This window comes from Coregonus lavaretus (genome assembly GCF_964263955.1).
Source record: "Coregonus lavaretus genome assembly, chromosome: 28".
Taxonomy (NCBI): domain Eukaryota; kingdom Metazoa; phylum Chordata; class Actinopteri; order Salmoniformes; family Salmonidae; genus Coregonus; species Coregonus lavaretus.
In genome coordinates, this window is record NC_140015.1 from 31,407,938 (window position 1) to 31,434,836 (window position 26,899).

The 26,899-nt window shown below is 44.7% G+C and overlaps 1 protein-coding gene across 1 annotated transcript in view; it reads left to right on the forward strand.

The window, feature by feature from the left end:
• The first annotated feature begins 8,889 nt into the window (after positions 1-8,889).
• Positions 8,890-26,899, forward strand: part of LOC311103433 (trinucleotide repeat-containing gene 6C protein-like) — a 71,605-nt gene continuing 53,595 nt past the window's right edge. The window contains exons 1-3 of the mRNA XM_084144999.1: positions 8,890-9,096; positions 24,864-24,966; positions 25,953-25,974. Of these exons, the coding sequence (XP_084001125.1) occupies positions 24,904-24,966; positions 25,953-25,974 (85 nt within the window). The 5' untranslated portion in view covers positions 8,890-9,096; positions 24,864-24,903. The remainder of the gene's footprint in view (positions 9,097-24,863; positions 24,967-25,952; positions 25,975-26,899) is intronic.

The following is a 26,899-nucleotide window of genomic DNA, read 5'->3' on the forward strand; positions in this document are numbered from 1 at the left end:
TGAAGACGCAGGAGGGGCATGAGGAAACAATTAGTCTATATCTGATTGATTCTCCTGCGTTTTCAGTGGTGTTGGGGCTTCCCTGGTTAACTTCTCATGACCCCACTATTTCATGGCAACAGAGGGCTCTCAAGGGATGGTCAAGTCAGTGCTCGGGGAGGTGTGTAGGTGTTTCCGTAGGGGCAACTACGGTGGAAAGTCCAAACCAGGTTCCCACCATGCACATTCCGCCTGAATATGCCGATTTGGCTCTCGCCTTCTGTAAAAAGAAGGCGACTCAATTACCACCCCATCGACAGGGGGATTGTGCGATAAACCTCCAGGTAGGCGCTGCGCTTCCCCAGAGTCACGTGTATCCTCTGTCACAGGAAGATACACGTACAAGTGCTTTTTATTTTAATTTAGGAAGAGACGGCGGCTATGGAAACATATGTCACCGAATCTCTGAGGCAAGGATACATTCGGCCATCCACTTCCCCTGTGTCATCGAGTTTATTTTTTGTGAAGAAGAAGGATGGTGGCTTACGCCTGTGCATTGACTACCTTGGTCTTAATCAGATCACCGTAAAATACAGCTATCCACTACTTCTGATTGCGAGTATGACGGAGTCATTGCACAGGGCGCGCTTCTTCATGAAATTGGATCTCAGGAGCGCGTACAACCTGGTGCGTATCCGGGAGGGAGATGAGTGGAAGACAGCATTTAGTACCACCTCTGGGCACTATGAGTACCTCATCATGCCATATGGTTTGATGAATGCTCCTTCAGTCTTCCAATCTTTTGTTGATGAGATTTTCAGGGACCTGCACGGACAGGGTGTAGTGGTGTATATTGATGATATTCTCATATACTCCGCTACCCGGGCCGAGCATGTGTCCCTGGTGCGGCAGGTGCTTGGTCGAATGTTGGAGCATGACCTGTATGTGAAGGCGGAGAAATGTCTGTTCTTCTGAGAGTCCATCTCCTTCCTAGGACACCGCCTGGCCGCGTCAGGTGTGGAGATGGAGATTGACCGCATTTCGGCCGTGCGTAATTGGCCGACTCCAACCACGGTGAAGGAGGTGCAGCGATTCTTGGGTTTTGCCAACTACTACCGGAGGTTTATCCGGGGCTTTGGTCAGGTAGCGGCTCCCATTACCTCCTTGCTAAAGGGAGGACCGGTGCGTCTACAGTGGTCAGCTGAGGCGGACAGGGCTTTTGGCCATCTGAAGGACCTGTTTACTTCGGCTCCGGTGCTGGCTCATCCGGATCCTTCCTTGGCATTCCAGGTTGAGGTGGACGCGTCCGAGGCTGGGATTGTAGCTGTACTGTCTCAGCGCTCGGGTACGCCACCAAAAATCCGCCCCTGTGCTTTCTTTTCTAAGAAGCTCAGTCCGGCGGAGCGCAACTATGATGTTGGGGACCGGGAGCTGTTAGCTGTGGTTACAGCTCTGAAAGTGTGGAGGCATTGGCTTGAGGGGGCTAAACATCCTTTTCTCATTTTGACTGACCATCGTAATCTGGAGTACATCCGGGCGGCGAGGAGGTTGAACCCTCGCCAGGCAAGGTGGACCATGTTATTCACTCGTTTTGTGTTTACTCTCACTTACAGACCAGGTTCCCAGAATGATAAGGCAGACGCCCTGTCCCGACTGTATGACACAGAGGAGAGGTCCATTGAGCCCACTCCCATACTTCCGGCGTCGTGTCTGGTGGCACCGGTGGTGTGGGAGGTTGACGCGGACATCGAGCAGGCGTTACGTACCGAGCCCACTCCCCCCCAGTGTCCAGAGTGTCGGATGTACGGGCAGCTCGAGGTTCGTGATCGATTGATCTATTGGGCTCACACGTCACCATCCTCTGTTCATCCTGGCATCGGTCGGACAGTGCACTGTCTTAGTGGGAAGTACTGGTGGCCCACTTTAGCCAAGGACGTGAGGGTTTATGTTTCCTCCTGCTTGGTGTGCGCCCAGTGTAAGGCACCTAGACACCTGCCCAGAGGGAAATTACAACCCCTACCCGTTCCACAACGGCCATGGTCCCACCTATCGGTGGATTTTGTGACGGACCTTCCCCCCTCACAAGGGAACACCACGATCCTGGTCGTTGTGGATCGGTTTCCCAAGTCCTGCTTTCTCATTCCTATGCCAGGTCTCCCTACAGCCCTACAAACTGCTGAGGCCCTGTTTACACACGTCTTCTGGCACTACGGGGTACCTGAGGATATTGTGTCGGATCGGGGTCCGCAGTTCACCTCAAGCGAGAGCGAGAGCGACACAGAAATGGAGAGATAGAGAAACGAGAAAGAGAGCAATCACAAGCCAGATAGGTAGCCAATAATTTTTGTGTGTAATAAATCTGATAAACAGTGTGGTTGTGACTCTCTACCTTACAATTGAGCCACAATAGACTATATAATGCCCACGAGGCTAGCATCAGTAGCATGTTTGATTAGCCACAGAGAGTAGCTCTGCTAATATGCTGTACTGTATAGAATCAGTGAAGTGAAGTATGATGATATATCAATCAGGCTAATTACACTGCTCTTGTCATCCGTAGAACAAACGTCAATGAAAAAGCGTTTGTGACAGTCTGCCTGCTGGGAGAGAGACATTTATTCTGTAAATGGACCCATTTTACTGTGCTTGTTTAGAGAGGATTGGAGAGGATTGGAGGAAGGCTTGTTTACACCAGTGAAAGAGTCAACAATAATCCTGTACATTTTGTGAGAGTTCTGTTTGTCGTTTGTCCCTTGATTGTCATGCTTTTTCTTAATATGATGACAAACAGAAAAATCTGTCCATTACTAGCCTAGTTCCAGATCTGTTTGCGCTGCCTTGCCGCCTTCTCTGGTCAGTCATAACAATGACCATAGATGTTGGCAAGACGGCACAAACAGATCTGGAACCAGGCTAGACTGAGATGGCTTCATATTCCAATATTGTCCATCCTGTCGGACATTGCTATCGGTTATCCTCACTCTCCTCTCCAGCTCTTCGCACTCACGTCCCATCATCCTCTCTGGGCAGAGGTGTAAAGTAACTAATTACAACTACTCTCGTTACTGTAATTGAGTAGCTTTTCCAAGTACTTTTTTGAGTCAGTCATTTTACTTCTATTTTAATTTCATTAAAGTAACAGTACTTCTACTTGAGTAGGATATTTCAGTACCTTTTTCACCCCTGGTGAGTGAATGAAAGAGGGAGTTTGTGTGTGAGGGAGAGTGAGTGAGGGAAAGAGGGAGTGAGGGAAAGAGTGAGTGAGTGATGGAACGAGTGTGAATGGGTGAGTGAGTGAATGTCAGCTGGTCCCATGGACAAGTAACAAGTAACAGAGGGGTGAATGAGGAATGAGTGAAAGAATTAGACGTGGCTACCACGTTGTACAAGCGTGAAGCAAACCTGTGCACATGCGCAAATTCTGTGTGTGACTGTGTAAGAACGAAGTCTTACATCTTGCTCATCGCAATATCTGTGGTGCTGCTGGTGCAACATCATTTCGCTGACTCTACCTTTTAATGCATGGAAAAGATCATGTGTAACAATGTTCAGGTAACCTTAGCGAAATTAGCTAATTATCAAGGTCAATGTGCCATACTACTATGGCTGACCCTGTAAAACAACACATTTCACTGCACCTATATGTGACAATAAAAAATATTTTTATTTTATTTACTTTTTTAAAACTTTTTGGTGTGTCTGTGCGTAGGGCTGTGGTGGTCATGAAATTTCGTCAGCCGGTGATTGTCAAGTAAATAACTGTCGGTCTCACGGTAATTGTCCGTTAATTAATATAAACACATTTAGCATCTCCTGGCTTCCACACATAGCCTACAAGCCACTGATGCAGACCTTTGGAACATCTACATTTAAAAAAGTATAATAAATCCATGTAATATAGCCTACACCGTCACAATAAATGCATTATTTATTTTAGACAGGTCTAAAGAAACATGATATGAAGACAATTTAGTCTATTTCAGAAGAACAGAATAGCATACTCTGTGTTGTCCTTATGTTATGCCCTGATATGGCTATGCCATATGGCTGTGGGCTACACTAGTTCATTTAGCAGTCAAGATTTGCTTAGAATTCCGTGGCATTATTTTATATTATTTTATAGTATGAAGAATATAATTGAACAAAGTTGATTAAATAGAAAGGATATTTTCTCCAAACGATTTGAGGGAGTTGCGGCTATTCTGTGTTGAGCGGTTAACAAAGAAATAGGTACTCCTATATGCTTACTTTAGAGTTATTCATGTAACTTTAGTTGTTCTACAAACGTTGGGCTATATGTTTTGATTTTTAATACATTGTAAGGCTGCATGATGTGACTCTAATGATGATTTGAAAAAAGTCGCTTGAAAGGCATGAGCTCTGCAACTGCGCGCGACCTTATCCAATTCCGATTCCGAGGTGCATATTGAAGATATTGGAAGAACTGTCCACATTTACTTATTGAAGATATTGGAAGAACTGTCCACATTTACTTATTGAATATATTGGAAGAACTGTCCACATTTACTTTTCATCAGCCAACAAGATGAGTTGGCCTAACAAACAGCAAAAGCACTAGCCTATGTCAATCTACTATCCCCCATAGTACAAAATTTGACCTATTCTATTCTGTGTGATGCGATAGATACCAAATTAATACAACCACTAGCAACAACAGATCAGAACGTTTAGCTTAAAAATGTTGATAAACTATTAGGCTATTTCTTCACATTATAAGCGCAGCAATGCACACAAGGCAGTAGGCTATAAGCGTGAATGTTCCATTAGCGGGAAAACACCATTATCAAAAGTGACCACATGTGATCATGCATGTAATGCTTTTATTATAAAGGTACATTTTTATAGTGAAAATGATCTTCCCCAAACTTGAAACTCATGTGCTGCGTATGTATGCCAGTTAGGCTCTACACCCGTTGTAAAGCGGATTAATGTGCTTCATTTTAAGAAGTTATTTGGCCACTTTAGTTGTGATACAAACCTTATCAAAACATATAGGCATATGGGCTAGGCTACATGAGGTGTGCGACCATGATTTTAAAAAAATCACACAAAAAAGGCATTGCTTCTTGCCTTAAGCTGGGCATCATTCACAAGTGATAAAATATAATTCACAAGTGATAGGCTAATATTGTCACCCATCTGACTATTCTTGATTTAATCTTGTCTTTATGTATACAAAATAATATATGTGTGAAGTTCGTTTTGATTTAGAATGGACCATTATCATGCGCTGTCTCGAAACAAGGGCAGGGGAAAAATACATGTCATCTCTGCACTTAAATAGCAAATGGAGGACGCTTTTCTTGTGGTTCATTTTCATGCCAGCCAGGTAGGCTATACTCCTGTTGTAAAGATAAGCAATGTGCTTAATATTTGCTTAATATTAGGAAAGTTGAGAAATAAATATAGTAGGCCTAGCCTATAGAAAGCTGATGGGATCCTCCTCTTTTTGATAAGAGGCCATCACGCTGTTTTCTCGCTCAATTGCATAGCCAATATACATTTTCCGCAACATGAGATCATGGGCTCTCATGAAATGTTTGATTAGATTTTCGAAAACATTTGCATTGATGTCAGTGATTAGAGGGACAATAGAGTGCTGAGTACCAGGCAGTTAGCAAGTTTGGTAGGCTACTAATGACCATCAGCAGCATCAGAGCTTGGAGAAGCCTAATTACCGTGACTAAACGGTCACGTGGAATTTGACTGCCTTCATGATTCGTGATAGCCGGTGTGGCAGTAATATGGTCACCGCAACAGCATGCATTCATGCATTCATGCGTGCGTGCATCTTTGTGTATCCGTCTGCCCCTATGTTTATGGCTGTCCCTGTGTATTAAACCAGGTAATATCCTTAACTGAATCTATAAAGCAGTTCTCCCATCAAGACTCTTCTCTCCTCCACCTCCATCCCTTCTCTCCTCAGTGACAATTCCTCCTTTAATTGAACTCCTGTGTTTGCCACGGGGCCAAGTTGATACATGTTAACAGCCTGACCTTTCACTCCTGGCAGACAGATGTCGCGGGGTCGGAAGGGGTCATAATTGAATCTCTTAGTGGCTCCACAGCTTACCTTGACTCCCTGTGACCGCGATCAATACTAACGTCCACTCTGGTGACATCAAGTTCAACAACCCCTGTCTGGCCCCCTGAGTCTGCCTAAGAGGACACTTAACCCTTTATAGGATCCTACTGGGCACTGGAGACACACACACACACACACACACACACACACACACACACACACAGCCTGGTAGCTACCAGGGGACATTGAATTATGAACGTCTGTAGAGGCCATGACACCCCCAAGATTAATTTCCATAAGCCATGATTAGTGTCTCTCTTTCCCCCTCCCTCTCCTCCTCCATGCCTCACCATGTACTTCATCATGATGTAGGCTGAGTAATTGTGTTTTGATACTGTCGCAGTAAAGCATATCTCTGTCATAATCCATATGTGGGTGACATGAGTACAGATGGTTATTTCATTGTGTGTGCGCATGGGGGCTGTCATCCCATTTTATTGTCATAGTTTTATAGTCATGTATATGATGTCTTCTGACTCATATTCAACTAAGCCTCTAAGCAACAGTATCAGATGGCGGTTTCTTAGGCTGAGTGTGAATGGTAGATCAAAGCTAATGAGAGAGAGATATGGGTCCTTAGTGAGATCCAGATTTGGCTCATTGCACAGTGAAATATTTGTCCTGCACTCTGATAGGATATATTTTTCTATTGAGAGAGAGAGAGAGAGAGAAATGACAGAGATAAGCTGGGAGTGGGGGATAGAGAAGTTTATCATTATCATTCCAGCATGGCTAAAATATTGACTTGTGGAGGTAATTGTGTTTTCCTGCCCGACCAGGTAGTAGATAGCCCATTGTAGTCTCTCACAGCCATTCTGCTGCCTCCAATCTTCCATGCTGAGTCTCATTTTGTAGATTTGAATTGGCCCAGTTGGAAGCATCACCTTAAGCAGATAGAGAACCCTGTGGAGTCCACTTAAAAATCTATTTCATTATTTGTTTGCAAAAAAAAAAAAAATAGAGAAAAAGAAGGCGTGGTGCAGGGTACTGCAGTTGTGTGTGTGTGTTTTATGCAAATAGGAATGGAATGCTGTGCTGGCACAGAGAGCACTGACATGTTTGTAAGTGCATGACCATTTACATTTACATCATTAAGCAGACGCTCTTATCCAGAGTGACTTACAGTTAGTGAGTGCATACATTTTCAAACTGGCCCCCCCGTGGGAAACGAACCCACAAACCTGGCGTTGCAAGCGTCATGCTCTACCAACTGAGCTACACGGGACCAACATAAGATTTGTTGAAATTGTGCCCTCTGTTGGTGAAAAGTACATATCCCGTGAAGCATAAACATTGTACTTGCTCACATAACACATTAGCAACTAAACATTCTAAATCTTCAAGAGGTACAGAACTGTGAGCTCATACACTGTATAGCAACAAATATGTCTGGGGAACATTGCATTGATCCTCAACACGGGGGCCCCTCAGGGGTGCGTGCTCAGTCCCCTCCTGTACTCTCTGTTCACCCATGACTGCATGGCCAGGCACGACTCCAACACCATCATTAAGTTTGCCGACGACACAACAGTGGTAGGCCTGATCACCGACAACGATGAGACAGCCTATAGGGAGGAGGTCAGAGACCTGGCCGTGTGGTGCCAGGACAACAACCTCTCCCTCAACGTGACCAAGACAAAGGAGATGATTGTGGACTACAGGAAAAAAAGAGGACTGAGCACGCCCCCATTCTCATCGACGGGGCTGTAGTGGAACAGGTTGAGAGCTTCAAGTTCCTTGGTGTCCACATCACCAACGAACTATCATGGTCCAAACACACCAAGACAGTCGTGAAGAGGGCACGACAAAGCCTATTCCTCCTCAGGAGACTGAAAAGATTTGGCATGGGTCCTCAGATCCTCAAAAAATTCTACAGCTGCACCATCGAGAGCATCCTGACTGGTTGCATCACCGCCTGGTATGGCAACTGCTTGGCCTCCGACCGCAAGGCACTACAGAGGGTAGTGCGTATGGCCCAGTACATCACTGGGGCCAAGCTTCCTGCCATCCAGGACCTCTATACCAGGCGGTGTCAGAGGAAGGCTCTCAAAATTGTCAAAGACTCCAGCCACCCTAGTCATAGACTGTTCTCTCTGCTACCGCACGGCAAGCGGTACCGGAGTGCCAAGTCTAGGTCCAAAAGACTTCTCAACAGCTTCTACCCCCAAGCCATAAGACTCCTGAACAGCTAATCATGGCTACCCGGACTATTTGCACTGCCCCCCCACCCCATCCTTTTTACGCTGCTGCTACTCTGTTAATTATTTATGCATAGTCACTTTAACTCTACCCACATGTACATATTACCTCAACTACCTCAACTAGCCGGTGCCCCCGCACATTGACTCTGCAACGGTACCCCCCTGTATATATAGCCTCCCTACTGTCACTTTATTTTACTTCTGCTCTTTTTTCTCTCAACACTTTTTTTGTTGTTGTTTTATTTTTACTTTTTTTGTAAAAAATAAATGCACTGTTGGTTAAGGGCTGTAAGTAAGCATTTCACTGTGATGTCTGCACCTGTTGTATTCGGCGCATGTGACCAATACAATTTGATTTGATTTGATTTGAAGTCAGAAAAAAGAGGGGGGGGGGGACAAGGAAACAAGGAGGTAGAGATGTTGGCCAGACTGTAGTTGTCATGGAAACGGCGAGGCGGAGCATGGGGAGCCTTTTTGAGTGGGACCAGTTTGTTATTGGAGGTCACGTGGCCAGTCGCTAGGGACAGAGGCACGTCCTGTTTTACCTCGGATTGAAGCGTCGCGAGCTGCTGCTATCGCTAGTTTGAACAAAATGGCTGCAGAGGCACCACTAACGAAAGCCCACTGAATGGTAGGAATTATCATCGACGATTTTTTAATGGATATCTTGGAAATACACACTCTCCAAATACTGGATTTTGCAATAATTTGCTCTCTTGGATTCCTCTATTTGCAAGCGATTCATAGTCGCGTGCTGTAAATCATTCTATTGTTTTTGCACTTTAAAAATGTCACCTCATCAAAGACAAGGTAGGCTACTGAAATTGCATATGGTGTTCAGTTTATATTTAGCTGAAAAGTTAGACAAGTTGCACCGATATACTTTAGCTTGTTTGACATTAACTAGCTTGTTTGCTTAAATATCGCACTTTGCTACCATTTATTCTTCTCTGACACTTGCTCTATTTCACATTGTTTTCGAGATAATCAACATTTGCTTTGGGTTAATGGTTGTTTGCAATTAAATTCGACACTAGAAAACAAGTTTTGAACCTAAAACTTGGCCAAACGGTTAGGACCACAGATAGCTATCTGTATTGCATTGCTACTGTAGCTTCTTGCTGCGACCGAATTCTTGGTCTGTCATACGGGGATCAAGGACAGAACATCGATTATTTTCATGCAAGTTACACCTCAAATTGAATTCAAATTCACTAAAGCCCACAATAGGAAATAAGGTAAGAAGTATTGTATTTTCTAATCTTTAACATGATTTATTCTGATAAATATTTAAATCCCCGCAGCCAAACAACGCGCCCCTGATATGCGGCTGCAGCTGCGGATTGATAAACAGCATCAATGTATCAAAACAGTGCCTCATGCCTTCTTCATGTTTGAGCATTGCAACGTTGTTGGCAATTTTTAAAATTTGACTACGAAAGTCTTGTTGATTTTATTAAATAATTTCATTGGAATAACCTCCATTTTTGTTATTTATATAATAAAACAAAAGAGATCTGAAATACAAACATATAATGCACACTGGGCGGGAAATTACCAATATAGCTAGGAAGATGCAACTTTGACAGTGACATTTGCATTGGCCAATGAAAACCTTAATATGCTTCAACAACATCCCACATGCGTGTGCCGAGTGGCATATGTGTTTTAAATGCTAAGCACATAGATCTATTCTAGAGTAAGCAGGTAGGCATTCGGTACTGCTGTGGTGATAAAATAGACAATGTAGTCAAATACAGATACAAAAATTAGCTGGTTGGGGTCACAAGCAGGGCTACTGTCCAATGACAGGTACAGTAATGGGGGTGGTTAAACAAATCAGCCAAGCAATTATGGGTGCAATCTTTGAGGTTATACACATTTGAGATTAGAGTGGTTTGGAAGTCCATCTTGGATCCTTTCCCATTCTCATGGCACTTCTGGTTAACTGCTTTGGCCCTGGAGTTGTCTAGAATCAAATCACATTTTATTTGTCACATGCGCAGAGTATAAGAGGTGTAGACCTTACCGTGAAATGCTTACTTACAAGCCCTTAACCAACAATGCAGTTCAAGAAATAGAGTTAAGAAAATGAAACAATCTTTTGGACCTTCCTCTGACACCGCCTAGTATATAGGTCCTGGATGGCAGGAAGCTTGGCCCCAGTGATGTACTGGGCCGTACACACTACCCTCTGTAGCGCCTTCCGGTCGGATGCTGAGCAGTTGCCTTACCAGGCGGTGATGCAACCGGTCAGGATGCTCTCGATGGTGCAGCTATAGAACTTTTTGAGGATCTGGGGACCCATGCCAAATCTTTTCAGTCTCCTTAAGGGGAAAAGGCGTCGTCGTGCCCTCTTCACGACTGTCTTGGTGTGTTTGGACCATGATAGTTTGTTGGTGATGTGGACACCAAGGAACTTGACTCTCGACCCGCTCCACTACAGCCCTGTCGATGTGAATGGGGGCGTGTTCGGCCCTCCTTTTCCTGAAGTCCACGCTCAGCTCCTTTGTCTTGCTCACGTTGAGGGAGAGGTTGTTGTCCTGGCACCACACTGCCAGGTCTCTGATCCCCTCCCTATAGGCTGTCTCATCATTGTCGGTGATCAAGCCTACCACCGTTGTCGTCAGCAAACTTAATGATGGTGTTGGAGTCGTGCTTGGCCACGCAGTCGTGGGTGAACAGGGAGTACAGGAGGGGACTTAGCACGCACCCATGAGGGGCCCCCGTGTTGAGGATCAGTGTGGCAGATGTGTTGTTGCCTACCCTTACCACCTGGGGGCGGCCTGTCAGGAAGTCCAGGATCCAGTTGCAGAGTCCTTAGTCCCAGGGTCCTTACCTTAGTGATGAGCTTTGTGGGCACTATGGTCTTGAACGCTGCGCTGTAGTCAATGAACAGCATTCTCACATAGGTGTTCCTTTTGTCCAGGTGGGAAAGGGCAGTGTGGAGTGCGATTGAGATTGCGTCATCTGTGGATCTGTTGGGGCGGTATGCGAATTGGAGTGGGTCTAGGCATTCCGGGATGATTGTGTTGATGTGAGCCATGACCAGCCTTTCAAAGCACTTCATGGCTACCGACATGAGTGCTACGGGGTGGGAGTCATTTAGGCAGGTTACCTTGGCTTTCTTGGGGACAGGGTCTGCTTGAAACATGTAGGCATTACAGACTCGGTCAGGGAGAGGTTGAAAATGTCAGTGAAGACACTTGCCAGTTGGTCCGCACATACTCTGAGTACACGTCCTGGTAATCCGACTGGCCCCGCGGCCTTGTGAATGATGACCTGTTTAAAGGTCTTGCTCACATAGGCTACGGAGAGCGTGATCACACAGTCGTCCGGAACAGCTGGTACTCTCATGCATGCTTCAGTGTTGCTTGCCTCGAAGAGAGCATAAAAGGCATTTAACCCATCTGGTAGACTTGCGTCACTCGGCAGCTCGCAGCTGGGTTTCCCTTTGTAGTCTGTAATAGTTTGCAAGCCCTGCCACATCCGACGAGCGTCAGAGCCGGTGTAGTAGGATTCAATCTTAGTCCTGTAGTGACGCTTTGCCTGTTTGATGGTTCATCTGAGGGCATAGCGAGATTTCTTAGGGTGCGTCCGGATTAGTGTCCCGCTCCTTGAAAGCGGCAGCTCTAGCCTTTAGCTCGCTGCGGATGTTGCCTGTAATCCATGGCTTCTGGTTGGGATATGTAGGTACGTTCACTGTGGGGACGACATCGTCGATGCACTTATTGATGAAGCCGGTGACTGAGGTGGTATACTCAGTTTTTGTGAAAATTGACTTTTTGTAGCAGGTTAGGATAATTAATGTAGCAGGTTAGGAGAATTAGGTTAAGGTTAGGAAAAGGGTTAGGGTTAGCTAAAATGCAAATAAATGTATTTTGTCAAATTTGACAAGCCATCTAGACATGACATTTGGCCCATGTGTGGCCAGAACACAGCCATTCAAATCTCTCTCTAGTCTAACCAAACAGACATGGCTGAACCTGGGTCCACACTTTCAAGCTTGGTTCTCTGCTTCAGCCTGCCAGGTCTCTGCTGGTTGTTGATTTGTCAGGGTAGCGACTAGTGAACGCTTGCCTCCTTTTGCTTCCTCTGATTTAAATGCACATTTATTGTTGGTGGTAACTGCCTCCTGCTCCGGGCATGCAGTCATAATGGCAGTGGTGGGCTGCCCTGGCATGAGTCTGTCTGTCTCCCAGAGAGGAAGGGGCATGCCTGACTGAAAGATGGGCCATGTTGCCAGAGTTGGACGCGGTCCAGAGGAAGGTTCGTTTATTGGCTTTGTTTATTTGGCCTATTTTATTTATTTATGGTTTATTTGAATAGAGACAAATACAAGCACAGGGTTATTTGTGTAAATAGATAAACTGCTTTAACACATCTGATGGGTCTATCTTATGCTAGTCAACACCCATCCCTAGATGTGTTTATAGGAAGATGTCCCGTACCGTTATTTCAAGAGAGAGGGACTCCATGACACCATGCGCTGTTTTCTTCTACAGTTGGATCCATTGATGAACTGTCAAGACGTCATAATCTCTTTAATTGAAACACATTTTATTTTCCTGTATCCCCTTATCCCTGTGAAATCTCTGTCATTACACTGTCTTCACAGTCACTTGACATCGACCCCACACATACACACATACACAGAAGAGGGTAGCGAAACACATTGAGATATGCTTGATATGAACCTTGGGGGGGCCCCCTGGACAGCTAATGTGCTGCAGTCCTTAATTTGGCTCTGGAAAAGAGGATGGGGGGCGTTTGCTCCCATCACAGGGTCAGGGCCCCCGTCAGGGGCCTGTGAAAGGGGCTGTGTATTCACGGGGAGGCGCATGATAACAAAACGAGTCCACTTAATGCTCCGATTACTATACAGATCAGGTCTTAGGCCTGCATTCAGATAGACTCTCCTCAGCCGGGCATGCACACAGTGGCCTGATAGCTAGGTTGAGGTTTTTGTGGCAGTTTGGCTCATAGGGTGGTTGTTTGCCTTTGCTTAGCAGAGGCTGGAAAAACTGGAAAATGTGAAGTTGAAATGACAAACCTTGCTCTTTGTGAAATGCTCTGATGTCAAACTGTTTCTCAGAGATAGGTTTACATGTTTTGACTTTGCAAGCCACACTATTGGCTAACCAGGACAGGATCTCTGAGGTAATGGTTTTGATTGGCTCGACTTCTTACAAGTTAGCATTGTTGATAGTCTGAAATGATTCCCTGATCTGCCCCTCAGAGATTTGTCAGGCTAAGGCCTAGAAGAACAACACACCAATATCAACAACTCAAGAACTGTCAGAAGATTCCAAAGCTGTTATTAATCAGGTCTGAATAAGTACAAAGTGATCGAAGCACAGATCAGCATAACTAAAGCGTATCACTCTCCTAGTCCCAACTTAGCAGTTTGGTCCTCAGGCGTTCTCCAAGCAGCCAGAAAGGCAAATTCATTCCCGATAATTGAGTGCCGTACAAGTGGATGTACTAGGCTGAATATGAAGTATAGTGTATGCCTAAGTGAGGAAAAGCCTTGATCCACAGCCTCCTCTGTAGCTAACTAGTCATTAGCTCAGCTCTATTGAACATCTTTTCATTGATCTAAAAGAGTGGACCTTCCGTTTTTTGTCACGTGGGTTTCATATGCTAGTGTAACTAAGCACTCGACAGCCAGTCTGTTTTGATTTGACAGATAGCCTTGTAGTAGATTATGTCATTTGCATTCAGCTCTCACAGTCAATGTGAACTGCAAATTCAAAAAGTTGTGCAAACTTGCAAGGGAAATATCAGTCTGGGAAGGAACCCCAATTCCCACAATTAGAATTTCTCTGTTCTAGATTAAACATCGATCTCAGTGGGAGGTATCCTAGTGATTTTATAACTGCAAATTCAAAGAGTTATGCAAGCTGGCAATGGAAATATCACCATCTACAAGCCACACTGAGATATTCTCCAAGATATCCTAGTGAATTCATAAATGGATATGGACGTTCATCCTCCTAACTAAGCTTCCAGACTTGAAACGGAATGGACGCCATCTCTTTTGATAAGATGTAGACTAGACCTAGCCTACCTCTAAAGCACAATCCTTCTGTTTCCTTATAAACAACTCATTCCCCTTATAATGTCATCATTGACTTTTGAGTGAGTGGTGCCCGTAAAAACTTTTGCCCTATTACGGGCACCACTCACTCAATGGCACCCTGTTGGTAAACGTTAGGCCAGGTTTAACGAGCCATGAAGCTGGCGCCGGTGCTTTTCTCTCTGCTAACGTATGTTACCTCCCAGAGGGACTGAGCTCTGGGGCAGAATACTTTTGTCATCCTCCAAGTAGGTCTAAATTATGCAAAAGGGAGATTATTGAAAGGCCTTTTAGTGAACAGTAGGGTTTGTCCCCCTGAGGTCTGACTGAAGGCTTGGCGTTCTGGTCTCGTAGACTTCTGAAGAGAGGCCCACTTGAGGTGACCAATTGGTGAGTCATCCACTGATTCCACTCTATCTACCAGCCTCCCAAGCCTAGTGTCAGTCCCTCCCAAGCCTAGTGTCAGTCCCTCCCAAGCCTAGTGTCAGTCCCTCCCAAGCCTAGTGTCAGTCCCTCCCAAGCCTAGTGTCAGTCCCTCCCAAGCCTAGTGTCAGTCCCTCCCAAGCCTAGTGTCAGTCCCTCCCAAGCCTAGTGTCAGTCCCTCCCAAGCCTAGTGTCAGTCCCTCCCAAGCCTAGTGTCAGTCCCTCCCAAGCCTAGTGTCAGTCCCTCCCAAGCCTAGTGTCAGTCCCTCCCAAGCCTAGTGTCAGTCCCTCCCAAGCCTAGTGTCAGTCCCTCCCAAGCCTAGTGTCAGTCCCTCCCAAGCCTAGTGTCAGTCCCTCCCAAGCCTAGTGTCAGTCCCTCCCAAGCCTAGTGTCAGTCCCTCCCAAGCCTAGTGTCAGTCCTTCCCAAGCCTAGTGTCAGTCCCTCCCAAGCCTAGTGTCAGTCCCTCCCAAGCCTAGTGTCAGTCCCTCCCAAGCCTAGTGTCAGTCCCTCCCAAGCCTAGTGTCAGTCCCTCCCAAGCCTAGTGTCAGTCCCTCCCAAGCCTAGTGTCAGTCCCTCCCAAGTCTAGTGTCAGTCCCTCCCAAGCCTAGTGTCAGTCCCTCCCAAGTCTAGTGTCAGTCCCTCCCAAGTCTAGTGTCAGTCCTCCAAACTACTCTAGATCCTTTAGCCTTGTATGTTCATTTTATTCTGAATTATTATTATTATTATTATTATTATTATTATTATTATTATTTATATATATTTTTACGCTAAGAAATGCAGGACTGGGCTACTTGGTCAAAGAGGGCCATTGAACAGGTTAATGGCAGTTAGCTCATCAGTTGAACATTCAGGAAGTCTAGCAAGGTGTTTTACTGAATTTACACACCGAGTTCTTCTTTACCTGCTTCAGTAAAACTCTTTGCTGACTCTCCAGCCCTGCACAGACAGCATTTATTACGTTGATCGGTCTTAATTTAGTCTTCTTGCTACGTGAGTTTCCCCTCACGTACAGCCCTTTCACTCTTCAGAACTGCTGGATAATGGCTTTTTATAAAGATGAATGTGGAAACAGAGCAAGTGCTACATGATTGGAGTCTAATAACTCCTTTTGTTGGGGACGTTCTGTGATCTATTGGAGCAATAAATTGTTTGACCGGTCTCGTAAAACGGCTGCTCCGGTTACTGACGGAGAGGATGAAAGTCATTGGGAACTTCAACTATCGTTGGAGCCGATCCATAGATGTTATTTCTGGAGGCCTGCTTAGTGCCAGGAGGAGTGTAACGTATGAAAAATCTCCTGTCCTTGTGGATCAGCCCTGGCCAGAGTATTAGCATGACATCATGGAGAATAGCTTCCAGTTCTTTGAAGAAGGAGATCCTCTTCGCTATGTTAGAGGAATATCGTCAACTATTACCCAGTTGGTATTTTTCTCCTTCCTTACATAAATCTACATGTTTTGGCTTAACGTAACGGTTTTTCTGTGTGTTTTTCTTAAGGGGTTGATCAGCTTTAATGTTGTAAATAGATTGTGGCTTCTGTCAATGTAATTGTCTGCATCATTTCCAATCCCCTGTATATTGTTTTATTTATATATATATATAGAACAAAAATATAAACACAACAATTTCAATTATTTTACTGAGTTACAGTTCATACATGGAAATTGGTCAGTATAAATAAATTCATTAGGCCCTGATCTATAGATTTCACGTGACCGGGCAGGGGCGCTGCCATGGGTGGCCCAGCCAATCAGAATGAGTTTTTCCCCACAAAAGGGCTTTATTACAGACAGAAATACTCCTCTGTTTCATCAGCTGTCCGGGTGGCTGGTTTCAGACGATCCCGCAGGGGAAGAAGCCGGATGTGGAGGTCCTAGGCTGGCTTGGTTACACGTGGTCTGCGGTTGTGAGGCCAGTTGGATGTACTGCCAAATTCTCTAAAACGGCTTATGGTAGAGAAATGAACATTCAATTATCTGGTAACAACTCAGGTGGACATTCCTGCAGTCAGCATGCCAATTGCATGCTCCGTCAAGACTTGACACATCTGTGGCATTGTGTTATGTGACGAAACTGCACATTTTAGAGTGGCCTTTTATTGTCCCCAGCACAACGTGCACCTGTGTAATGATCATGTTTAATCAGCTTCTTGATATGCCACACCTGTTAAGTGGATGGATTATCTTGGCAAAGGAGAAATGCTCACTAACAGGGATGTAAACAAATTTCTACCAAAAAATTAAGAGAAATAAGCTTTTTCTGCGTATGGACAATTTCTGGGATATTTTATTTCAGCTTATGAAACATGGTACAACCACTTTTATATGTTCTGTTTATATTTTTGTTATATATACAGTGCCTTCGGAAAGTATTCAGACCCCTTGACTTTTTCCAAATTTTCTTACTTTACAGCCTTATTCTAAAATTGATCAAATTGTTTTTTCCCCCTCATCAATCGACGCACAATAACCCATAATGACAAAGCAAAAACGGGTAGAAATGTTTGCAAAAAAATAAAATGGTAATATCACGTTTACATAGGTATTCAGACCCTTTACTCAGCTCTTTGTTGAAGCACATTTGGCAGCGATTACAGCCTCAAGTCTTCTTGGGTATGACGCTACAAGCTTGGCACACCTGTATTTGGAGAGTTTCTCCCATTCTTCTATGCAGATCCTCTCAAGCTCTGTCAGGTTGGATGGGGAGCGTCGATGCACCGCTATTTTCAGGTCTCCAGAGATGTTCGATCGGGTTCAAGTCTGGGCTCTGGCTGGGCCACTCAAGGATATTCAGAGACGTGCTCCCTTGATCCTGACTAGTCTCCCAGTCCCTGCCATTGAAAAACATCCCAACAGCATGATGCTGCCACCACCATGCTTCACCGTAATGATGGTGCCAGGTTTCCTCCAGACGTGACGCTTGGCATTCAGGCCAAAGAGTTCAATCTTGGTTTCATCAGACCAGAGAATCTTGTTTCTCATGTTCTGAGAGTCCTTTAGGTGCCTTTTGGCAACTCCAAGCGGGCTGTCATGTGCCTTTTTACTGAGGAGTGGCTTCCGTCTGACCACTCTACCATAAAGGCCTCATTGGTGGAGTACTGCAGAGATGGTTGTCCTTCTGGATGTTTCTTCCATCTCCACAGAGGAACTCTGGGGCTCTGTCAGAGTGACCATTGGGTTCTTGGTCACCTCCCTGACCAAGGCCCTTCTCCCCCGATTGCTCAGTTTGGCCCTGCGGCCAGCTCTAGGAAGAGTCTTGGTGGTTCCAAACGTCTTCCATTTAAGAATGGAGGCCACTGTGTTCTTGGGGACCTTCAATGCTGCATACAGTGGGGAGAACAAGTATTTGATACACTGCCGATTTTGCAGGTTTTCCTACTTACAAAGCATGTAGAGGTCTGTAATTGTTATCATAGGTACACTTCAACTGTGAGAGACAGAATCTAAAACAAAAATCCAGAAAATCACATTTGTATGATTTTTAAGTAATTCATTTGCATTTTATTGCATGACATAAGTATTTGATACATCAGAAAAGCAGAACTTAATATTTGGTACAGAAACCGTTGTTTGCAATTACAGAGATCATATGTTTCCTGTAGGTCTTGACCAGGTTTGCACACACTGCAGCAGGGTTTTTGGCCCACTCCTCCATACAGACCTTCTCCAGATCCTTCAGGTTTCGGGGCTGTCGCTGGGCAATACGGACTTTCAGCTCCCTCCAAAGATTTTCTATTGGGTTCAGGTCTGGAGACTGGCTAGGCCACTCACACCATTAAGTCATGCTTTTCTGATGTATCAAATACTTACAGTGGGGGAAAAAAGTATTTAGTCAGCCGCCAATTGTGCAAGTTCTCCCACTTAAAAAGATGAGAGAGGCCTGTAATTTTCATCATAGGTACACGTCAACGATGACAGACAAATTGAGAGAAAAAAATCCTGAAAATCACATTGTAGGATTTTTAATGAATTTATTTGCAAATTATGGTGGAAAATAAGTATTTGGTCACCTACAAACAAACAAGCAAGATTTCTGGCTCTCACAGACCTGTAACTTCTTCTTTAAGAGGCTCCTCTGTCCTCCACTCGTTACCTGTATTAATGGCACCTGTTTGAACTTGTTATCAGTATAAAAGACACCTGTCCACAACCTCAAACAGTCACACTCCAAACTCCACTATGGCCAAGACCAAAGAGCTGTCAAAGGACACCAGAAACAAAATTGTAGACCTGCACCAGGCTGGGAAGACTGAATCTGCAATAGGTAAGCAGCTTGGTTTGAAGAAATCAACTATGGGAGCAATTATTAGGAAATGGAAGACATACAAGACCACTGATAATCTCCATCGATCTGGGGCTCCACGCAAGATCTCACCCCGTGGGGTCAAAATGATCACAAGAACGGTGAGCAAAAATCCCAGAACCACACGGGGGGACCTAGTGAATGACCTGCAGAGAGCTGGGACCAAAGTAACAAAGCCTACCATCAGTAACACACTACGCCGCCAGGGACTCAAATCCTGCAGTGCCAGACGTGTCCCCCTGCTTAAGCCAGTACATGTCCAGGCCCGTCTGAAGTTTGCTAGAGTGCATTTGGATGATCCAGAAGAGGATTGGGAGAATGTCATATGGTCAGATGAAACCAAAATATAACTTTTTGGTAAAAACTCAACTCGTTGTGTTTGGAGGACAAAGAATGCTGAGTTGCATCCAAAGAACACCATACCTACTGTGAAGCATGGGGGTGGAAACATCATGCTTTGGGGCTGTTTTTCTGCAAAGGGACCAGGACGACTGATCCGTGTAAAGGAAAGAATGAATGGGGCCATGTATCGTGAGATTTTGAGTGAAAACCTCCTTCCATCAGCAAGGGCATTGAATATGAAACGTGGCTGGGTCTTTCAGCATGACAATGATCCCAAACATACCGCCCGGGCAACGAAGGAGTGGCTTCGTAAGAAGCATTTCAAGGTCCTGGAGTGGCCTAGCCAGTCTCCAGATCTCAACCCCATAGAAAATCTTTGGAGGGAGTTGAAAGTCTGTGTTGCCCAGCGACAGCCCTGAAACATCACTTCTCTAGAGGAGATCTGCATGGAGAAATGGGCAAAAAATACCAGCAACAGTATGTGAAAACCTTGTGAAGACTTACAGAAAACGTTTGACCTGTGTCATTGCCAACAAAGGGTATATAACAAAGTATTGAGAAACTTTTGTTATTGACCAAATACTTATTTTCCACCATAATTTGCAAATAAATTCATTAAAAATCCTACAATGTGATTTTCTGGATTTTTCTTTCTCAATTTGTCTGTCATAGTTGACGTGTACCTATGATGAAAATTACAGGCCTCTCTCATCTTTTTAAGTGGGAGAACTTGCACAATTGGTGGCTGACTAAATACTTTTTTTCCCCACTGTATGTCATGCAATAAAATGCAAATTAATTACTTAAAATTCATACAATGTGATTTTCTGGATTTTTGTTTTAGATTCTGTCTCTCCCAGTTGAAGTGTACCTATGATAAAAATGACAGACCTCTACATGCTTTGTAAGTAGGAAAACCTGCAAAATCGGCAGTGTATCAAATACTTGTTCTCCCCACTGTGTATATATAACGTTCAATTGGTTGCAAATAGAAAAACTACCTTTTCAATCCGGTGTCGTTTTTGTGTATCAGTTCATAAACCATGTGCTATGGAAACGGTACATTGAAAATCTCTTCCCAACTATTTTGCAATCAGCATGGCACAGCTGTCAATTTTTTGGTCTTTAAATGAAACTGGTATACTTTTTTTTTAAATCACAATTTTCTTTATTGCAGGGCTGACAGACAAGTTCCTTACTTTCTCCCCCTTCCACTTGCCTCTTCCATTTTTGCGGTAATGCTGCAATTGGTTGGTTGTAATTTTGGATAGAGCAGACATTTCCATATATTTTTGTTAACTGCATGTGGGACAACTCCACCAGTCCTATTTATATCATTTACAAAGATTATACCGTTTTACATTTTTTCTGCTCCCAAAAATTAGTATATTTTAACCATAATATTTGTTGTAATATTTGTTCAGTTTTTTCTAGTGGATGCAACCAAATTTCTATGGCTTTTTCTTTTTTTTAATAGCGATATTTTGGAGATTATTTCATTTTCAAATAACTGAAAGTGAGAGATTGAATTCTGAATAAAGGGAAAAAGGCCATTCTTGAACACGGGCTGAGACATTTCTTACTAAGCTGCTAGAGTACCGGTTCGGATTTAAGTATAGTTTTTGTATGATTGAAGCCTTTAGTGAGAGGTCTAATGCTTAAATGTTTAATCGTTTCTGCACTCCGAATTCATATTCATTATATAAATAGGCCCGTTTAATTTGGTCTGGCTTGCCATTCCAAATAAAATTGAATATTTTTTGCTCATATAATTACTATACATAACTTTAACGCATTGTATAAGAGATTCTCCAAAATTGAAATATTCCAGGTATTTATATATCAATTCCAGTCGTACTTTATCAAAAGCCTTTTCAAAGTCCGCTATGAATACCAGGCCTGGTTTCTCAGATTTTTTTTTACTTAACTGTCTTTGTTTTGGCGGATGGATGGAGAATTTTAAGCAGTGTTTTGGGATACCCGGAGGTCTCAAATGTGGCACGTCAGATCTCGTTTTCCGGAGCGTTTTGGGAAGTGCGGTCCGTCTTCCTAAAGTACGATCGTGCAGCGCAGAGAGGCTGCAGTCAGATTCCGCTATTGCGGTTGCTAGCAAGCAAGCGTTCTCCCGGGGGCTCAGCCTCGCTCTTGTTTGTCTTGCAGTGCTGGCATTCCTGGCGCTGTGCCCAGTGACTATCATCTAGCAAGCCCCCTTCCCCCCCACCGCACACACTCTCACACACAGCCCCTCGGTCTCATCACCCTCTTTGCACCCCCCCCCCCTTCCTTTTATGTGTTCTCACATACACCAGAATGGCTGGATATAAAAAGCAACCTGCACCACCCACCTCCCCACCCCTATCGTACCATTACCCCTGCTTTTTATTGGACTATCCTTCCTCTCCTCTCTCTCTGATTGCCTTTTGTCCGTCTTTGTTCCCTTCCTTTGTTCCCAGAAGCCGTCTGGTTTAATAGACATCACCTCTCTAATCCGCTTGTTGTGTTTTAGCGGTTAAACCATCCAGCACCATTGTTGTAAGGGGTTTACCTCACCAGCAGCATCGAGCTCAAGGGTGTTCATTCAGCTTGTCAATCACTGTCTTCCTGCTCCAAACTGACTGCTGGCTGGCACTGCCTCAATGTCCATGTCAGTCATTCAAGCCTCTGACAGTAAAAAATAAAATAAAAAATTGTTCAATGTCTGTCATTTCGGTACCTTAGGATGGCATTGCTTGGGAATCCATCTCCCTAGACGCATGCGCACACACACACACACACACACACACTAGGGCTGCACAATTAATCGGATTCAAATCGAAATCGCGATATTGGCAAGATTCATATCACATGCGATAGTTTGAAAGACATCTCAGCCGAGTGTAAAGTACGTTTTTTTTCGCTCTTGCAACGGCTTCCCACACACCATGCGCCGCCCCGTCACTCAAGCAGCACATTTCCTCCTCCTCGCTGTTAGAGATACTATATGTTTGCGTGCTGTTCTGTTAGGTCAAATGCAGTCAAGAACGATGCTGCTTTCAACTTTGCTTTTTAATATAAGTAATTATCTTTCTATGATTCCAACAGTTCATCCAAGTAATTTGATCTTTGACCCACGTCAAATTGCAATTGTAATATTTAGTTTAAAAAAAACAAAAGGCCTTGTTTCATGGTCCTCTTCCCAGGGTTGTCTTCTTACACAAGGACCAACTGATCCTTAACAGAAATGATTCTGGACAGTTTCCAGTATGTGTAGCCTAGGTCTATGTTCTCCGGCTCAGCCAGTGCCTAGGCAGACAGACAGACAGCAGTTTAGATCAACTGGGGCATCACTCCATTCCTCTCGTACTATGTGACACTAGCACAGTACATCAATGTTGAATGGAGACTGGCTAAATTTAGCCAGCAGCTGTAGCTAGGCTTTATAGCTGGGCTATGGGCCCCCCAAAAATTAATATTTCTTGATCTAATGGGTTGGCTATGGTAGCACATCAGAGTTCTGAGGCTAATTTCCATCCACATAATCTCAGGTCTTCAACCCTAAGAACAGCCAGATGATGGGAGTTGCCTATTAATAGCTCTGTTCTTTCCTACTGCTGCACTTTGGAACCAAATAGGCCAATTTAGAGAATGCTGCAGCGGCTAATGGCTAGTCAAGTGTTTCACTTAAAACATGGAGATGCATGGAGCACTCAGCTCTGTTCCAAGCTAGTCTGTTGCCCATACTGTGAGGGAACTCCTGGTGAAGTGTTAAGAGGACCAAAGCCAAGATTAGCCTCAGATTGGCTGGTTAGCCCATTGGCCGGCCAATCAGCGCATGCCTACGTGGATATGTGAGATACGGCGTGTTTTGATTGTGACTTCTTTGAGACATTAGCCAGCCTACACACTTATCAGGTTAGTTGATTTAGCTTAGTTGCTAATTGTCTGCGTGAGCAACTGAGCCTCCTGTTGTATTGCAGTCTGTGGTAGACTAGTCTTATTGTGCTTCAGCTTCCTTCTTTGCCTTCTGTTTAAATTGTATCCTAATGGAAGAAGAGGAGCAGACTGTGTTGGTTACGATAGTAGTTTTTATAGGCTAGTCATGTTTCTCAAACCTTTCCTCCAGACATGTTGAATTCCAACAAAGGCACACCTGATTCAACTAATCAAATTTGGTCTTTCTAGAGACTGTCAACCCTGATGCCCTGAAGACCGGTGACTAATATGCAGTGCACTGTGCAGTGGTTTAGCTGGATACTTCAGGGAGTAATGTCCCTTTTAGCAAAGGACGTAGTGAGGTTAGACATGAGAATTCTAAAAACCTAACTGACTCTGGATCAGTGCTTAAGGGCCACCACCTCTCAAACTGGCTGCACACACATCAGGCCACGGGAGCTCTTGTTGCCAGGCGATGGCACGGCGTTGCAGCACATGCTTGGCTTACATTTTTATGTGCAATTTCTCATCTCCGGTTCAAGGAAACCGGATTCCAATTTATGTATTTTTCCATGCAGTTATAATTATCCCGTCTCTGTCCTTAAATGCCGGAGCTTTTTAAGTGAAAAGAGAAAATGCTTAGGCTTATTAAGGCTAAATATAGGATTGGGATTCGTCCCAAATGACACCCTATTCCCTATATAGTGCAGGCTCAGTGCACTACTTTTGACCAGAGCCTGCACTATATAGGGAATAGGGTGCCATTTGGGACGTAACCATACCCGAATCGCCTCTGGAACAGCTTGCTGCTTGTGAAAGGATGTGGAAATGTCAGGTCGTTTTTTTTTATGGCTTTGGAGCATGTGTGTGGAGTGGAGGCTTGGCAGGCTTTTGTCTCTGAGAGCTGGGTACCTACCAGGTAAGATGCAGTACTCTGAGGGATCTGGGGAGTGGCAGTTAGTACTGAGTGTGGCTGTGCCTCACTTTACCTGGGCCATTCTATACAGGTCATAGAGATGTCAGGCAGCCGGTCAAAAGCAGTGCACTGTATTGTGAATAACAGGGTAAATTTTGAGACACAGCCTTACTCAGCCTACTGATTCTGGGTTGTCTTGGAGGTGGCGGTAGGTACTGGCTGGATGTCTGTAGTTTGAAGAATGGGGCCTCATCTCAAGGGTTTCAGTAACACTAAGAGGACCACAGCTCTGACCTCCACCAGCACCCCAATGCCTCCTAATAGTTTCCAGACCACACAAGTCATCCACACAAGCCAGCCTGAGCCAATAGAACCCAAGCCACACACACCACACACACACACACACACGCAGGTCGATCTCTCAATGGTGTTTATATTGTCTGTACATGCCCTCAGTAAAGAGCTGCAGTTAGTTATAACTCTCTGCTTCAGAATGGAATTTATGGGACGGGGAGATTCCAGGTGTTCACGTGCAGACAGGGCCCTCATCTCCCTAGCAACCGCGTGGTAAAACATGTCTGTCTTTTGATCCTCTGTTCCAGCCGAGAGAAGAAGCAGGGAACACGAGACCAGAACCATTTGATGGAAGAAAAGAATAAGAGAAAGCAAGAAGAAAAGAAAAAGAAGGAAGCTGCTCAGAAAAAGGTGTGACGTCATATCGTTGTTGTTGTTGTTGTTTGGACACACACTATCGTACTACCTCATAAAAGCACCATCCCCTGTTTTTAATGGTGTAGCTTTACACAAAGCAAGATGATGATATCAGCCTCTACACTGTGCCCTGCTCTCTTCCTCTCTTTCACCCTCCCTCGCTCACGCTCTCTTTCACCCTCCCTCGCCCCTCACTTCCTCTCTCTCTTTCACCCTCCCTCGCTCCCTCTCTCTCTTTCACCCTCCCTCGCTCCCTCTCTCTCTTTCACCCTCCCTCGCTCCCTCTCTCTCTCTGCTCTGAACTGTGTCAGTAAGTGATCCCATTCCACTCCGTTGGCTAAACAGGCTAACGTGTCATGCTGCTTCTCTCTTTATCACATGCAGCCTCCTGTGAGGTTGAGGAAAGCAGAGCTGAAGGGGGGAGCTGGCCAACATGTGTGTGTGTGTTCCTGCATACGCCACTGTACATATGTGTGTGTGTGCATGTTTTGTCTGCCTCTTATTTCACTCTCTGGCTAACTAAACCACATGACCCACCAGGCAACAGCCCCTGAGCTCAGCCGGTGGAGGGAAGAACATAAAACATTTAGCATTACAATAGGCTAACAAGAACATTCCCCTGAACATTCTGTTCCAATGGAATGGGCTGGCTTCAGTCAGAGCAAGGTTGAAGTGCAGGCAGCCAGCCCAGTAGCAGGCTAACGCTAGCAGGCTAACTCCGAGGGAGGAGACCTGTTGATTAAAATGTTTTAATGTTATTTTAGATTGACATAAAACACGTACTTCAGTTAGGACTTTTTTCTTTATTATGCATATTTAACAGGGACAATAGGCCTACACATTGACCAACATTTCTGTAAATGTGCCAGATTTATCCAGCCAGCTCATTTTCATCTGTAGCACCTTGTACTTGCTATGTTTTTGCATGAACTCAGCAAGAAAAAATATGTTGCTAATATATTCTTCCTCTTTCTTTCCAGGTCACTGAACAGAAAACCAAAGGTGAGTTGTTTTCATCATCTTTTCCAACTTTCTGCACCAATCCTACCTCCTATTACCTTAACATGACTGACTGACAGAGCTGAAAGTGGATTGAAAAGAGAGGGGGAGGAGAGAGAGAGAGAGAGGGATGGAGAACGACAGTCTGAGCAAAAAAAAGTGAGAGCGTATGCACAGTGTGCGCTTAGCTGGCAGGGTTTTGAAGTGAATTGAACCCAGAGCACTGTAGATAGAACACATCCTCTCTCTCTCGCTTCCCTCTGTGCCAAAGCTCTTAATGAGTGAGAGAGAAGGACTGGAGAGAGGGAGAGGACCTGTTATGTGGGGGTGACTGGCCAGATGGGGCCGGGTGGGGCTTATGTTTTGAGGGATAGTCGCTAGGAATGCTCATTAGGGCATCTGTTAATGGTCCTGTAACGGCTTTCTAGCACTTAACAGGAGGTTGGGGAAGTGGGTGGTTAAAAGGTCAAGATGAAGGGACATCTTGGTGTAATAACCCTACAGGGCATAGTAGGCTGCAGGACTGTATCTACTGGAGCCTGTCTGTGGTGCTGAGCTGCACTAATGAGCAGTAATCTGGCTTAGTTAGCTTTGTTATCCTGTTTCCATCCAGTTGGCTTTGTTATCCTGTTTCCATCCAGTTAGCTTTGTTATCCTGTTTCCATCCAGTTGGCTTTGTTATCCTGTTTCCATCCAGTTAGCTTTGTTATCCTGTTTCCATCCAGTTAGCTTTGTTATCCTGTTTCCATCCAGTTAGCTTTGTTATCCTGTTTCCATCCAGTTAGCAGGTAATCTGGGTTAGTTAGCTTTGTTAGCATGTTTCCATTCCACTGTGGTTGGAATGGGGAGGCCCAACCTGGGTCAGAGAGAGAGGGAGGGAGAAGGATAATATATATGGGGTGGATGGGGGAAGAGAGAGATTGGGTTG